Source organism: Lutra lutra, chromosome 18, assembly GCF_902655055.1.
Source record: "Lutra lutra chromosome 18, mLutLut1.2, whole genome shotgun sequence".
In the NCBI taxonomy this organism is placed as follows: Eukaryota; Metazoa; Chordata; class Mammalia; order Carnivora; family Mustelidae; genus Lutra; species Lutra lutra.
The window spans coordinates 9,378,546-9,390,620 of record NC_062295.1 but is presented as its reverse complement, the minus strand read 5'-3'; the positions used below and the strand labels follow the sequence as shown (position 1 = coordinate 9,390,620).

The 12,075-nt window shown below is 42.5% G+C and overlaps 1 protein-coding gene across 2 annotated transcripts in view; it reads left to right on the top strand.

The window, feature by feature from the left end:
- The window catches only part of TXNDC11 (thioredoxin domain containing 11), a 60,922-nt gene that overhangs the window by 11,494 nt on the left and 37,353 nt on the right, over nucleotides 1-12,075 (top strand). The window contains exon 4 of one of the 2 annotated variants that reach the window (XM_047712686.1): nucleotides 3,003-3,132. The exons of the other annotated variant lie outside the window; for it this stretch is intronic. Coding sequence (XP_047568642.1) covers nucleotides 3,003-3,132 — 130 coding nt within the window. The remainder of the gene's footprint in view (nucleotides 1-3,002; nucleotides 3,133-12,075) is intronic. 2 annotated transcript variants of the gene reach the window in all.

Here is a 12,075-nt window from a genome sequence, read left to right as displayed (position 1 = left end):
AGTTTGTTAATGAAGGTAAATGGGTAAAGAATGTTTCATTAGTAAGAGCTGTACTCTTTATGCTTAATTTTTTCCCTCCCTCTGAACTTCCTAGGCCTTAATCAATGAGGGTTTATAAGAAACATCAACCTCTCATTTGTGGGTTATCTGTCACGTTCCATCACGCCTCATGTTTCTAACATAAAATGTTGTGTGGCATATGTAGTATTGTTTCAAGAGCTGTTAAATAATATTTGAGCAGAAATGCACTTTGTCACTCCATCTCCACTTTCAACGTCCTTTCTGGATACAAGAGTACTTCTCAGAGTGTGAACTGTTGCATTTGCAGATGCTGAAGCTCTGTGCTCTGTAATGGCATAAATAAGCTTGCCCTACGAAGGTCCCTGCAGTTCTCTTCTTGGAAATAGACAGTATTTGGAGATAGGAAATAGGGCATGAGTGCCTAGTATAGGCCTTGCCACTGTAGATAACCGAGCCACTGCCCAGAGGTGGGCCTGATTCGATGTGATATTAAAATCAGGAAAGTTCCCTTGAATCAAGTACAAAATACCTTTTTGGGTTATATGGCTCTGCAGTATATTGTCTTATACTGTTTGTTTTTTTAGATTTATGGAAAGATTGAAAGGACGTGCAAGGAACCTTAGAAACATCTAGTCCATCCTTCTCATTTCACAGATGAGAAGTTTGAGGTTGATAGTCTCCTCGAAGTGCTCGCCCCTCATCTTTGCCCATTAGGTTTTACTTTTTCAGTTCGTTCAGACTCAGTATCCCCCATTCTCAGTGTACCAAAAACAAGCAAGTGTTAAGGCACAGAGATACCTGAGAGGTAGCTTTTTCATATCCTATTTAAGAATCTCTGTTTTATCCATAACACATATGAATGAATGCGTTTCTTTAACTAAACTCTTTTGTGACCATTCAGTGGTGTTGAGGTTCTCTTGATTGATCGTGCTTACCAATGTGGCCCCTCAGCCTCATCACGGGGCAGACAGACCATTGCTGTCTTTGTGGTTTTGTTTTGTTTTTTTTTTTTAAAGCTTTTTTTTTTTTTTTTAAGATTTTATTTATTTATTCGACAGACAGCAACAAGTAGGCAGAGAGGCAGGCAGAGAGAGAGGGGGAAGCAGGCTCCCTGTTGAGCAGAGAGTCTGATGCGGGGCTTGATCCTGGGACCCTGGGATCATGACCTGAGCTGAAGGCAGAGGCTTTAACCCACTGAGCCACCCAGGAACCCCCATCTGTGTGTTTTTGTTGTTGTTGCTGTGTTTGTAATGGCGTACTTACTACTCGCTGCTTAGAGAAATTAATAGACTTTCTGTATTGCTTTTAAGTAGATACCATTTTTTTTTTTTGCTCGTATTGATAACCACTCACTCAGAAAGTTTATAAAAGGTTCTGAGGCAGGGAGTGGTTTCTTCTAACACTCTGTTACAAGGCTCAGCAGCCCTGGATCAGCTTGTCCTGTGGTCGTGACTGTGGTGTGTTGGTGAAGTGTGTTCTACACCTACATTCTAGATATCTTCTCAACTTCTACCAGTCGCTGGGATCCTTCTAATGACACTCCAGGAGTCTGCTTGCCTGAGTAGATGACATTTCCAGATTTGTTGCCTCCTTTTTGCTGAACAAAATATGTTATCAGATGATTTTTTGATTTCTTCCTTTAATTTTTTTTAAGATTTTATTTATTTATTTGACACACAGAGAGAGATCACAAGTAGGCAGAGACGCAGGCTCCCCACCGAGCAGGGAGCCCGATGTGGGGCTCGATCCCAGAACCCTGGGATCATGACCTGACCAAAGGTAGACCTTTGGCTTAAGACCAAAGGCTTAACCCATTGAGCCACCCAGGTGCTCCTTGATTTCTTCCTTTAAATTGAAAATTGTTGGTGGCTGATGGGGTTGGTGGTGGTGGTAATTTTTAAACTTACGTAAGTCTTGAATTGAGAGAGTTGTTAACTCTGTCTTCCAGCTGTGCATGTAGAGCGCTATTTTTACTTTTTTCATGCTAACATTCTTTTGTTTGGCATCATATTTTCAGTGCACCCAGAAGAATTGTGTATATCTCATCCCATTATATGTGTGTGTGTGTGCATTTATGTTAGCATATAGTATTGGGATAACAGCATTTATGTAATTCTTTACTGTGCTCTGTTTATTGTTGCTATTAACAGGAAGCTTAATGTCAGTTTCTGTTTAGACAAAAGGATGGTTATGGAGTTACTAAATTTCACCTTACTCCCCCACCCTGCCACATTCCATTCAGTTGTATTTGAGCAGCGTCTACATTGTGCAGGACTGAAGAAAGCCATGTGAGGATTCTGATTAGCTTACTAGGAGGGTCACTGAAAGTCGGTCTTATTTCTTAGCAATGTAAATCATATTCCTGTGTATCCTTAAGCACACCTGGAAGGGAAATAAGATCATGTTTGCAGGTCCCTAACTTTGTCCCTTCCAATAATCTTTTTTTGTTAAAGTTTTGAATAGGTTTCAGGTTATTTAGTGATCCTTTGTGTAAGTGCCTGTGGGAATATTAATAGGTACATGTTAGTAGACCAGGGGCCAATTGCTCAGCTTGTTTTTTCTTTCAGAATGATGTGCAAAAGAAAGTCTGCCACCCCCTCCCCCCCGCCATCCATTATGTAGGTAAGATCCTGGAATCCGTTAGCGTTTGGTCAGTTGCCAGGATCGCCTTTCTGTTTGGTTTTGTTTTTTAAAGAAATATTATTATGAGAATTTTTCTTTTCCCCCCAGAGGCTAGGATGAATGTTCTTTGAAATTCGGTTTGCAGTTGAATTAAGCTCACAGGAGAGTCGTGGCTGCGTGTGCCACCTGGCACACAAGATGCCTATTCTCGGGCCCCCGTTCACCTCCCGGGACACAGAAGGCTACTCACCTGTGAAGCAGTCAGGATCGTCTTGTGGTTGATGATTTCAGTTATACGTTACAGGTTTAATGCATGGTGTATTATTTTTATTTTTTTATTTTTATTTTTTTGGTACTAGTTTTGGACCAATCGAATACAAAGGCCCCATGAGTGCTGTTTACATTGAGAAGTTTGTCCGCCGGGTGATGAAACCACTTCTCTACATCCCATCTCAATCAGAGTTACTAGATTTTCTCTCAAACTACGAGGTACCTGTCTTTCATATCTCCTCCCATCCCCAAGGTTTCACTGGGTTGTGTTGGATTGTGTATATTGGAAGGGTTTTTTTATACCTCCTGATTTACAGCGATGAAAAGATCACATGAGAGATAAGCCCCAATTAAATGCTTTTTGAGATACTTGATCATAGGGATGGTTTGGCCAAGTGAGTTTGAAGAGAATAGAACACTTGTAAAACCTTGTGAATTTTTTGTTTGGGAATTTCCAAGACTTTCAGTCTGTCTTATGATGAGCTTAGAGCATGTAAGAGTTAACTTACAGGTTATATGCATCTGCAGATTCCTAAAAATTTTATTTGATGCTTTATGGCATGTTACTACGGAATAGTTGGTTTTACTTGTCCATTGTAGTTTAGCTTTTTAAAAAAAAACTGGGAATATGTTCCCTTCTGTTTTATAAAGTGCATAACCCTTTCCAGGTCTTATTAATGGAAAGATTCCTAACATGGCTTCTCTGCTGCTTTCCCATCACCAGCTTCATCTCCTGATAAGTTATTTTTATAGGAGCTTCAGTGTGTGTTCAGGACCACTTATTAATGAGAGGCCAGTGTAAAGCTTAAAATAATCTAAATAAATTATAAGTACAGTTCCAGAGAAAAACTCAATGGAGCAAGTGTAAGTCATACTTGGGTACAGCATGTAAAAATGATACTTAGACACAGGATTGTAGGTACCTGAGACATAAATCCTATGATCTCGGACCTCACTGATTTTACCTTTTGCACTAGGGAGAGTTTATGCAGATCGGACATGAATTTCTTTCACTGGGATGTCATTTACAGCTTTTCAGCCATGTTAGAAACACTGTGTGTTAACTGTACGTAGGTTCTCTAAGCAGCAGTGTCACTGTCTAGTTATCCTGCTTGTAAGTTCTCAAGTGTACATTAGAGTGAATGTGTCCTTCCTCTTACGTGGATACAGGATGGATTTCTGTGCCCTTCACAGGCTTGTCTCTCGTTCTGCCGGGACAAGCTGGCAGCTGGGAACCACCCTGGGGGCCTGGGCCCGGTCCCTTTGGCAACACTAACTCCTTCTGTGGCATGGGCCAGATCACTCACTTGCGTGGCGTCAGGGGACTGGAACAGGGTATTTAACTCTTAGCTGCAGTAGTTGTGTGGTAAGTGGGTGTTCACGTAGGTTTGTGTAGACGACGGGGTCACAGAGGCGGTGCGGCAGAATGGTGAAGAATCAGGAGTTGGACACTGAACTCTGTCACTTGTTAGCTGTGTGGCCTATGGGCTGCTTAACCCTTTAAGACTCCGTGCCTTTATCTATAGACAGGGATTGAATAAGACATGAAAATGCCTACAGGATGTAGTCCCAATACAGGAAAACTTATCCACAGAAATGGCATGACAGGAAAATCCTGGATTTTTAGCACTATTGAGAGAACTCGACATGGACATAGTGCTTGCTGGAACTCCCTACTTCCATAAGAAATCTTTTGTTTTATAATTAAGATGATAAAAAATGACCTGCAGGGACGAAGAGGTCTTCCTTCAGGTGTGCTCTGTAGGGAGTTCTGTGGGACACTGTGCTTAGTTTTCCTTGAAACCCTCTATTTTTTTTTCATTACATTTTCACTCAGTTTTTCCTAAAAAATAAAGGGAGAAATGGCAGGGGAGCAATGGCACATCAATAAACACTGTATATTATGTGTTTACCCTTTCAAAGAAACGTATGGCAAAAAATTGAGATCATTTAGCCTTATAATAAGAGCACTGAAAGGCAACTTCAGTATTCTTTTCAGCCCTGTTGGAGATTTGTATCCAGAGTTCTGAGCCAGGTCTTAGCAGGGGACACGTGATAAGGGGTAAGACTCGACTAGGACTTCGGGGGCCTGGATATTAGCCCTGACGTGGGCAAGTCTCTGACTTCTGAATTTTGCACAGATTTCTCATCTCTGAATGTAGGGAATTGGCTTATATAATCCCTCCTGACTGTTCTGGCTTCCATGAGGTTTAGAGGGGGAAAGAGGGAGGAAGAAGAAGGTTCGTCAGTTATTGGTTGGGGAAGTTTTGTTTGTTTTTTTTTTTTTTTTTTTGAGACAATGCACGATAACATCCGTATCAGAGCTCGCTCTTTCTTTCTTTCTTTCTTTCTTTCTTTTATTTATTTATTTATTTATTTATTTATTTATTTGACAGAGATCACAAGTAGACAGAGGCAGGCAGAGAGAGAGAGAGGGAAGCAGACTCCCTGCTGAGCAGAGAGCCCGATGCGGGGCTCGATCCCAGGACCCTGAGATCATGACCTGAGCCGAAGGCAGAGGCTTTAACCCACTGAGCCACCCAGGCGCCCCTCTTTCTGATCTTATTTTGTTTATGGCCTCCGTAGTGTCTCTGTGGTTGGGCCTGCAGGAGAGAGGCAAGTTCCCTTTCATGACTGAGCAGCAAGGCTGGTTTCCTACCTTTAGCCTCTGCATTTTCTGAATCTGCTTGTCAGCGGTGCTTTCAGAAATGATGCTCCGAGTTTGACACTGAGTTCCCATCAGACTCACTGATGTGCTGGTCACATTCCTGAAGGGTGTGTTTCGGTGGCCCGCTGAGTTAGAGTGATGCGCAGCAAGGTTTAGACTGCCTTGAAAATAGGACCAAGAGGGTACGGCCAAGATGGGACCCTGTATGGCCTGTCAGCCTTTAGAAGGCTTCCTCCTGAAGTGGTAGATAGCTTTTATCATGTTAGTATTATCTTTCACGGGGCTGCTTCTCACGGAGATGAAATTGTCTGGTTGACAAGAGACAATATTTGATTAATGGTGAAAGAACTCGGGAGGCAAGGCCAGTGTGGCACTTGTGAAACCCTTCATCTTGTGAAGCATCCTGACACTGCCTAGATGGTCTCGGTTTCGTGCACACTCTCTGTAAGATACCTTAATGGCGAAATTCTGGATCCAGAAATGAAACCACCACCACGGCTTAGAGAGTTGAATAAAGAGGAGAGGTAAAGGAATTTTTGGAGGTCCCACTCTAGAGCACAGTATGCTTCTGGACATTCCTCTGAATTAAGGTTTCTCAACCTTGGCATTACGGACGTTGGGAGTCAGGTAGTTTTTTGGAGGTGGGGGCTGTCCCACACTTTGCAGAATGTTCAGTAGCATTCTTGGCCACCACCTACTGGATAGCAGTAGCACCCACCCCCCCCTTAGCTGTGACAACCAAAAATAGCCAGGCATTGCCAGATATCCCCTTGGAGTACAAAATAGCCTCATTTGAGAACTTCTGTTGTAAATTACTATTTTCCCAAATGAGGCCTTAGGAAGATGCTTCACAGGCGTTAGTACAAACACATCTTTTTTGCAGCACACAGAATGCCACAACCTCATTGTTGCAAGCTTTTCTGCTCATCACAGTGGCAGAGACAATATGAAAATCAGGCAGTGCCTTGACTGGAAAATCCTGGAGTGTTATCTCTGGGGGACTAGAGACAGGAATGAGTTGGTTGGTCATCAGTAGAGCTGTCCGTGATGTTCAGCCTTATAATCAAATTGTTACTGCCCCTCCCCGCAAAACATGCTTCCTAAATATGTTGAGGATCTTGCTAATTTAAAGAAATCTTACTATAGAAGGTACATCTTTTGATCAAGAGCCTTATCTCCTAATTTATATGTTTTTTAAATAGGGATTTCAGTATCAAGTGTATTTAAATTTAAGTTTACCAGAATTGGGCTAAAGTAATGATTTCATGTTTTTGTGGCACTTCTGAGGTTTGTTAGAGTGGCACTGCTTTTTGCTTATGTCTCTAGGTGTGTTTGTGACACCTTGAGGAAATGCATTTGGTAATTGTCCCCTCATTAAAAAAACTATACTGATCAATTGTAAATTAATTTGTCTCTAATCCACTTATTCGTGAGCAGTTTGGACCATCATAAAATTGTGCCATTAGTGTTAATTACTTGGGAAGTGATGATATCTGAAAGTAATAACTTTTAACATAAATTTTTATTTTACTATGTGTATCCTGACCATATATATACATATGCTTATGTTGCTGTTTTAAAGAAAAATGCTCTAATTTTATCTTGGTTTGAATTTTTTTTAAGTCCTACAGATGAATCCTTCCAAAAACTTCTTTCAGATGATTTGTTATTGAATTACCTAAAGCACTAAAATGTGTAAACCAGTGTAAAACATTGTATTTGACTTGCTCTCTCAAACCTGCCCAAACTCATTTGCTCATCATTAACTCTAGTTTTCTATATGTAGAAGATGACACTGAGCCCGGATGCAATTTTTAGGAAAATGATTTTGCCTTTGATTTATGGAATATCACAGAAATACATTGCAGGACGAATATTATAAATATTTGTTTCTGTAAATTCCAGCATAAATTACTCGTTATTAGCCAACAAAGAATGTGTAAACCGCACTGCAAAAGTGCCCTCCAGTGTTCACGTGCTTTTGCTTCTGATCTTCCTACTAGCCGTGCAAGATAGAAATGATGGGTCCTGGGGTGCCTGGGTGGCTCAGTGGTTTAAGCCTCTGCCTTTGGCTCAGGTCATGATCCCGGGGTCCTGGGATCGAGCCCCGCATCGGGCTCTCTGCTCAGCGGGGAGCCTGCTTCCCTTCCTCTCTCTCTGCCTGCTCTCTTCCTACTTGTGTTCTCTCTCTGTCAAATAAATAAATAAAAATCTTTAAAAAAAAAAAAAAGAAATGTTGGGTCCTTCTGAACAGAGTAAGCAGGTGGGGGACACAAGGGGTGTAATTTAACCCTCAGTGGAGACTGGCCAGTAGCCCAGGGCTTCTGGCTCCCCAAATTCTCGCTTGTATCCGAAGAAATGTTTAAGGTCTTGGAGTTGAAACGTCACTGTAGATCTAGAAGTTAAAACTTTGGGCATTTAGCTATTTTATGTCATTTTTCAGCCTTTTCTCTTTCAGGATGGAAAAATTTTGAAGGTGTTTGCTTCTTAATTGGACTGTAACTTTCCCCCCTTCATTTTTAGGAACGGTTTTTAAGAATAAATAGTAATTGAGGATAGGGCCATGGCTGTTGACCTGCTGTTAAAGCAGCAGGGTTTCACCATTTCCTGTTATTGATTGGGTGTTCTATGTGTGATAATCACAGTATCGAGGCAGGGTAAGGTCTAGATTTTTCTTCTCAGAGATGCACTGAAATCATATCTGCTTTGGGGCACCTGGCTGGCTCAATCAGTAGAGCATACGCCTCTTGATCTCAGGGATTGTAAATTTGAGCACCATGGTGGGTGTAGAGATTCTTTAAAAATAAGTTAGTAAGTAAAATCCTACCTGCCTCATAGTGAATGCAGCTAAAAACTAAAGTAAACTTGCCAGTGGACACTGCAGAGGGAGAAGAAGAGCTTGAAGTCCTCTTGTTGGAAACCATGTTAAGAAATTCTTCTTTCTTCATTCATGCCAATCATAGAATCCCTCTTCCTCGAGGATTCTTCCTGCCTATTTAAGATACGGACAGGAAAGTGTCGTTTATTTCTTGTGGACAACACAGACAGTCATGCCAGGGTCATTGTCGTTTTGGTGAATGTCGAGTCGAGTGGGCAGGAAATAGCATTCAGTGATGAGAATGTCACTTGCAAAGTCATGAGTTCTATGACTGTTCTCATTTTAGTATTTTTAGTTATTTGACTTAGATATCAGTAGCTCCTATATCAATAATGTTTTCTTTTTTATTTTTTAAAGCACTTGACAGAATCATCTGATTTGTGCCTTGTAACCTACCCACCAAATGCCAACAGTATTATTTAGAACATTTATCTTGTATTTGTAGCTAAAATAGTTTCTAATTCTTATCACAAATTTTCTGTAATTTATCCACGTAAGATCAGTGATTCTGCATACATCCATTAATCCTTATTCTTAGCGGTTTTGGAAAACCACATTGTTTTAAATTAAAGTGGGATGGGGAAGAATCTTGGGAATCTTTTGGAGGGGAAAGCAGGGGCTTAGGAAAATTGCCAGGAGATAGAAAACCTGAGCCTTTTGGAGAAAAACCTAGTAAAATGCCTGGCACCTGTTGTTATCCTTTTGTTTGTTAGTGAAAGTCTGCTCTGCCTCTGCCAACTCATAGTTTTAGAGCACTGTGAATTAGACAGTTTTGAGTTTTCTAGGTGTTTATTAACATCAGTACAGAAACACTTCAAGTGCCTTTGAGTAGAAACACCCCGAGCTCACTGTTCTGGCCACTAGAGGGTGTATATACCATCTGCTAAAATTCAAGCCGCGCTGCGAATGGTGTTCACTTAGCAGAGAAATATTTTATGCTGACGAGGATTTGCTGGCCTCCTATAAATAGCCCGTTTCCAGCCCCCTCATTAGAGCAGGTGCTGAATATACTGTCCCCCACAGAATGGAATTAAAAGCACGCAAACTGGGGACGCCTGGGTGGCTCAGTTGGTTGAGCAGCTGCCTTCGGCTCAGGTCATGATCCCAGCGTCCTGGGATCGAGTCCCACATCGGGCTCCTTGCTCATCAGGGAGCCTGCTTCTCCCTCTGCCTCTGCCTGCCATTCTGTCTGCCTGTGCTTGCTCTCGCTCCCTCTCTCTCTCTCTGACAAAAAAAAAAAAAAAAAAAAAAAAAAGCACGCAAACTGGGTCACGTTGTAAGTAGGTACTCCTCATGTTTTATTCTTGCTAAATTGTAGGAGGAGCTTTGTGTCATTTATTTTTTTTGTCTCCATTCTGTCACTCGTTAACAAATGTTTGTTTTGTGCCTGCTCAGTGCCAGGTACTGTCTGAAGCGGCTATGTAGTGAGGAACTAGAGAGACCCTCTGCTTCCTGGAGGTAAACACCGAGATGAACACCAGACCGGAGCACAGACAAGGTGCAGGGAGTTGAGTCGTGTCCTCCCAAAATTCCTAGCTGCCAGGAACCTCAGAATTGGCCTTATTGGGAAATAGGGTCCTTACAGGTGTCATTAGTTAAGGATCTCGAGATGAAAGCATCCTGGACTTAGAGTGGGTCCTAAACCCAATAACTAGTTCTGTAGACGAAGAGGAGAGGACACAGAGACACAGGCCAGAAGGCCATGTGACACCGTGGGCAGGCACGGGAGGGATGCAGCCACAAGCTCCGGACTGTCTGGAGCCACCAAAAGCTGGGGAGGAGGCAAGGAAGGGTTCTTCCTCAGAGCCTCCGCAGAGAGCACGGCCCTGCTGCCCTCCTGATTTCGGAATGCTAGCCTCTAGGACTGTGAGAACAGATTTGTTGATCGAGGCCAAGTTCGAGGTAATTTGTTAGGGCAGTTCTAGGAAACTAATGTACAAGGTCATTTCAGATCAATGCCCAAAGGGAAATCAAGGAGAGTGATGTGGTAGGCACAAGGGCAGGGAGGGATGGTATAACTGTTTTAGAAGAGAGGGAAGCCCTCTCTGAGGAAAGGACGTTGCAGCAGAAAGTTCCAGTGAGGCCTGTGTGTGACCCAGCCCTGAGGAAATTTCCAGGAGGCGGGAACAGTAAGTTAGAGGTCCTAGGGAAGGACTCAGACTGGTGGAGCCGGAGCAGACGGCAGAGTGGTAGGAGAGGAGGTCACACAGGCGTCCTCCTGTCGTGGGTCCCGAGTACGTGCAGGTAGTGGAGCTCCTGTGAGCGCTCCCCCTGGGGGCCAGTTAAGCATCCAGGAGTGGACCAGTAGGCCACTAGGGGAAGAAGACCTTCACATGTTGGTGAGCATTCGAGTGAGGAGGCACAGCCCGTGTACGGGCTTCGTACCTGGCAGGCAGGGCTTCGGCCTGTGCGCCCTGCCGGCTCACTTGAGAGGGCCTCACAGGTGTTCGAGGCCAGGACAGTGTCGTCTGCCTGGCGGTGGGCCCTGGGTTTATTTGCTGCTGAGCAAACTGTGGGCCCGGACCTAGAAAGGTCCTTGTGCATGAATATGCACTTTCTTGTCTGAAATATTTTAAGTTTCGTTCTCAAACCTGCCAGTTTTCAAAATTAAATACAGACCGTTAATGGTATTATCAATATTTGAAAAATAACTCTTGAAATAGACTTTGCGTGCTCCTTGTGTTGTGAATGGCTCGTTTTTTACAGTTTCTGTTGCTTTGTACCATCTGCTGAAGTTGTTGATTCTTACGGTCTTCATTTCTGTGGCAGAGAGAAGTGAATATAACCTTGCAAATGAGATTGTTTGCTTATTTTTTATGGGATTGCTTTGGCCACAGTGCTTGAAAATTGCAATGCCCGTTCTCTTGAAGATGTGGCTCCTTCATCCCAGTCACGAAGGCTCTTGAAAAACCGCAGCTGTGAAGCTGTCAACAAGAGTAAACCCTTACTCTGGGGAGGTGTGCACAGAGGACCCCTGCAGTCGGTCCGCCCGATACTCGTTTTGAAACGTTGAATTTGGGTTTTCCTTGAAGACTCAGAATTCCCATTTCCCTTCCTTCCATTACTGTGTGTACACGTGTGCATATGTATACATGAGACGTACAGCTGTACCACGTGTGTAGACAGGTGCACGCTCCTGGGCCTGGTGCACGCTCCTGGGCCCAGTGCCCCCTCCTGTTAACGTAAGTGGGAAGAGGGCTGACATTGACCTCCTTTAATTTTTAGCCACGGAACATTTCTTAATATATAGGGTGAATTTATTCTACTTGATTTTGGTTTGGAAGATTGGTCAGAATTTAAAGAAACTGGAATGAGTCTGTTATCTTTCTGTTGTGTTCATTTCTGTTATCTTTTATGCCCAATATTAACTGATTGACTAGAATGTCTAAATATTTCATTTTTTAGATGTTAGGATTAACCATTCTGATTCAGTTTCTAAAAACCAGTTGATTTTTTTAGAATTGAATCTTAAAATAAGCAAGTGCTTTAGATTTGAAAGAGTGTGTGTTCCACTAGAGATCAGAACTTTCCTTTTTTCCTTTTTTTTTTTTTTTTTTTTTTTTTGCAATATGCTGATGTAAAATTTTACCCAGAGATTAAACTTCTGCTTTACCTT